Source organism: Pyricularia pennisetigena, chromosome 6 (genome assembly GCF_004337985.1).
Source record: "Pyricularia pennisetigena strain Br36 chromosome 6, whole genome shotgun sequence".
NCBI classification, from domain to species: Eukaryota; Fungi; Ascomycota; class Sordariomycetes; order Magnaporthales; family Pyriculariaceae; genus Pyricularia; species Pyricularia pennisetigena.
In genome coordinates this window covers 4,069,681-4,073,367 of record NC_043744.1, presented here as the reverse complement: position 1 = coordinate 4,073,367, position 3,687 = coordinate 4,069,681, and the positions used below count along the sequence as shown (strand labels likewise).

The window sequence follows — 3,687 nt, the reverse complement described above, 5'->3', positions numbered from 1 at the left end:
ATTTTAACGTTCCATCAGCCATATACGTGATCCACCTTTCCCCGCGTTCAAGATTAAGCTTATTCTATCTCGTAACCTCCTCACAAAGTGCGCTATATTTACCGAAGTCACTGGCATTAGTCAAAGACGGGAGCTTTCGTCTTTTGGCTGCGTTTTTTGGTGCAACACTAAGCATCCTTAAGTATTATAATTCCATTCATCTTTTATTACTTTCGGAGATCGGTTAATGTATCTACAAAACTACTAGTATGTAGACAAAACAAGCAACCCAACATGACGAATGCAATCTACACGCATTGCCAGCTATCCGGGTCGTTCGCATCTCCACCCTTGAACACGTTCCGCAGAGGATACCTACAGTGCCTCCTCTTGTACTCAATCACACCGGAACTGCGGGTCCCGTTCTGGTAGCGGGTGCCGGTGATGGTTTCGGGCGCGACGCCCTTTTCGACCCAGTCGACAATGGCCGTCAGCACGTTGTCGGCGGCATCGTCCGACACGTACGAGTCCCCGCCCCTGTTGCCGATGGCCCCGGCGCCCGAGCCGCCATTGCAGTGACCCATTCCGGACACGCGAAAGTAACGGTAGAAGGCGTCGAGGTCGCGCGAGGGCAGGTTCATGGTGCGCGAGACGTGGTCGTAGTAGCGGGCGCTGTTGGTGCTCGTGATGATCTGGTCCTGCAGGCCGTGGTAGTGCAGGATCTTGGCGCCGCGGTCCCGCGCGCCGGACAGGTCGCCCTTGAAGCTGCTGATGCCGCCAAAGTCGCGGCTGGCCGACTCGGCGTAGTCCTTGGGGCCGAGCGTCGCGGGGTCCCACTCGGGGTTGTGGTATATGGCGTACTGAAACCACTCGGCCGAGTAGACGAACGGGTTGCCGGTCAGGTAGATGAAAACAAACGAGTTGTCGACCCCGTACTGCAGGCCCGGGTACGTGAGGGAACCGTCGACGCTGTAAATCCCGCCAAACACCTTGCGCACCGTCTCGGCCTGCGTGCCGGTGATGCACGCCGTGCTGTTGTTGTTGTTGTTGTTGTTGTTGCCACTGCCGCAAATGAGGTTCTCGGGGCGGTAGGCGCACAAGTCCGGGTCCTCGAGGATGCCGTCCTTGTGCCCGTCAAGACCGTCGCATTGCTTCAGCACGTCGGCCTGCACGGCCATCCACTGCTCGACGCTGAGGAACGTCGGCGAACCGGGCTTTCCTGTCGCCGGGTAAAAGTGACCGGACCACGAGCTGAGGTTGTTGAAGGCGAATGCAGGTGCGCCGGCGACGACGCCGTCAAAGTCCTCGGGGAAGTCCTGGGCGCTCTTAAAGCCCTGTCTACCGCCGGTTGAGCAGCCGAGGTAGTAGCTCTTCTGGTGCGGGCGGCCGTAGTACTCCTCCACAATCTGCTTGCCGAGGACCACGCCGGTGTGCACGCTCCTCCACGAAAAGTCCTCGACGACCTCGTCGCTGTAGCCAAAAGCCGCACCAGAAGTGCCGTTGTGGCCGGCGTTGCCACTGACCGTGGCGAAGCCCCTGGCGGTGGTATAAGCCATGTCCTCGTACTGGATGCAGCCAGACAGGCCGCCGTTGCCGGTGCTCAGGAAACGGTCGCCCTTCCAGTCGACGGGCAGCCAAGCCTCGACGCTGACGTTGGACGTCGGCGACGTCGTGACGAACATGGCAACGCGGCACAAGTCCACATCGACCTTTTGGCTGGTTCGGCCGCACGTGGGGTCGGTATCCGACAGGGTGATGTTTGTACCGGCCAGGACCGGCTCCGAAAACCAGACCGTTGTGTTGGGCAGCTTGCCGTTCAGCTCTCCAGCGAGCTTGAGGCATCCCTCGGGGAACGCTGGTGCATCCTGGGCCACAACGGCCACTGGCACGAATGCCGCAAAGAGTGAGGATCTCATCGTGGACCAGGGGGACGCGGGACAGACTTGGGGCTGCGAGATGGGGGCAAGAAGAGGTTGCTGTGCAAGACTGCACCCTGCCAAGCAATCCATTGGAGCGGGAATTGGCTTGTTCAAATATTTGATCATACAACACGGCAGAACTCCAATGGCGGCTCGTTTCCTCGGTCAACCAGTGCCGCGGCGGTATGAATTGACGGTACCAAATTTTACACTAATAAGCGGGGTCGGCCATGTCAACGCAGGTGGTGGTGTCGCATCTGGCGTGGAGAATCCTGGCGGAACTACGTTGATCCCCGCACTTTTGCTTGGAGCTGTGATTGGATTGATGCGGGTTCCTCATCAGGAGCGTTTGTATTTAATGGTAGCCATTATCGACTCGACTATCGAGGCAGCGGTATCGTTCATTTTATTCAGATTGATCGGTAAAGTTTATCTTGATTTCGTGTGGCCAAAGTTACTTCATCTCAAATCATGGCTAAGTTTTACAAAATCTGGGGTTTGTCCCGCTTGTTTGACTGCCGTCGCCAATTACGTATATTTGGGGGCTGTTCGTCACTACCGTCGTTGAGCAACTGCCAAGCGTGGGCGGGTTTTGGTAACATTCGAGATGGAGGCTTTGAGGGGAACCCCAGGAAATTGGTCATGCCCCTGGAAATTTCGCCGTCTGATTTATTTTCCTTTTCCAAGACTGGGCATGGGGAAAGTCCCAGGGAGTTTCGGCAATTTTCGACGGCACTGCTTTAAAATATTTTACCAGGCAGAATGGGGGGACTGACTAGTCTAGAGGACAACGAGTGGATGAGCTCGACTACGTAGCTTGCTTGGTAGTAGAAAAAGAAATGTGGCGTTCTTGCGGACCAGGGCGGCTGGACTTTCTACAGTGGTAGACCGCGGTTTACACCGAGGGCTGCCACAATCGGGGTTTCATTGCCCGTCGACCGAGGTTTCCGACGATTTCCAGCATGGGAGCTTTGTATGCAAATAGCTCCAAGTTATCCGACTCGCTCGCTGAATGGAAATCGATCGGCTTATCAAATCAGATGAGGGATCTTCAGTCAGGTTGTTCGGTCACTTGAGTTGGGAGAAGTGGGCCATGTTTATATGAGCTTGTCTTGGATATAGTGCAAGCCATTGCCATACTCCGGTAGTAAAATCAAGGCCCAACTTTCCCTGCTGCCGCACTTCCGTGAGCTATATCCTAGCTCCTATGAGCTTCATACCCCAGACAGAAAAGCACGATGAAGATCCCGCTGATCACTATTGCATGACTCTGTAGACAGGATATTCGTCCCTAAACACGAACGTGTCAGTATTTTTTGAGCTACAAAGCCGCCCAGGGACGCACTCGGCATAAAAACAGGGTCGAGGGACTAGAAACTCACCCAACCTCGGCCGGCACAATGTTGAACGAGACATACGAATCGATGTTCTCGGGCTCGAGCGCGACCATGGCCAGCGCGCCATTCTTCTGCCTCGTTGACACGGAGAACGAGCCGGGCGGCAGCTTGATGTCCTTGGTGGTGGTGTTGGTTGTGGTGGTCACCCTGATGACGCCCTCGTAGTACGAGCGCGCAATGGTCGCCGACGTGATGGTCAGCGCCTCGGCGGCGCCGGCGTAGCCGTCCGACAGCGTGGTGACCTCCAGCCCCGACACGCGCATACGCTCGGCGAGGTCTGCCCAGGCCGGAGGGATCAGGTAAGCCTCAGGGCGGGCACGGGTGAGCTACATTGCGACGGATGGGCTGTTTAGCCTTTTGCGCAGAATTATGGATTGGAATGATGTGCAAGT

General features: G+C 56.3%; 2 protein-coding genes across 2 annotated transcripts in view; both read right to left on the bottom strand.

The window, feature by feature from the left end:
• Positions 1-287: 287 nt before the first annotated feature.
• Positions 288-1,895, bottom strand: PpBr36_04970 (uncharacterized protein; the record flags this gene model as incomplete). Its single annotated transcript, XM_029892128.1, has 1 exon — positions 288-1,895. One exon carries the CDS (start codon positions 1,893-1,895, stop codon positions 288-290), a length of 1,608 nt encoding a protein of 535 aa, XP_029749156.1.
• A 1,260-nt stretch (positions 1,896-3,155) lies between these two features.
• Positions 3,156-3,687, bottom strand: part of PpBr36_04969 (uncharacterized protein) — a gene marked incomplete at both ends in the record, with an annotated part of 2,022 nt that continues 1,490 nt past the window's right edge. The window contains 2 exons of the mRNA XM_029892127.1: positions 3,156-3,189; positions 3,281-3,621. Of these exons, the coding sequence (XP_029749980.1) occupies positions 3,156-3,189; positions 3,281-3,621 (375 nt within the window). The remainder of the gene's footprint in view (positions 3,190-3,280; positions 3,622-3,687) is intronic.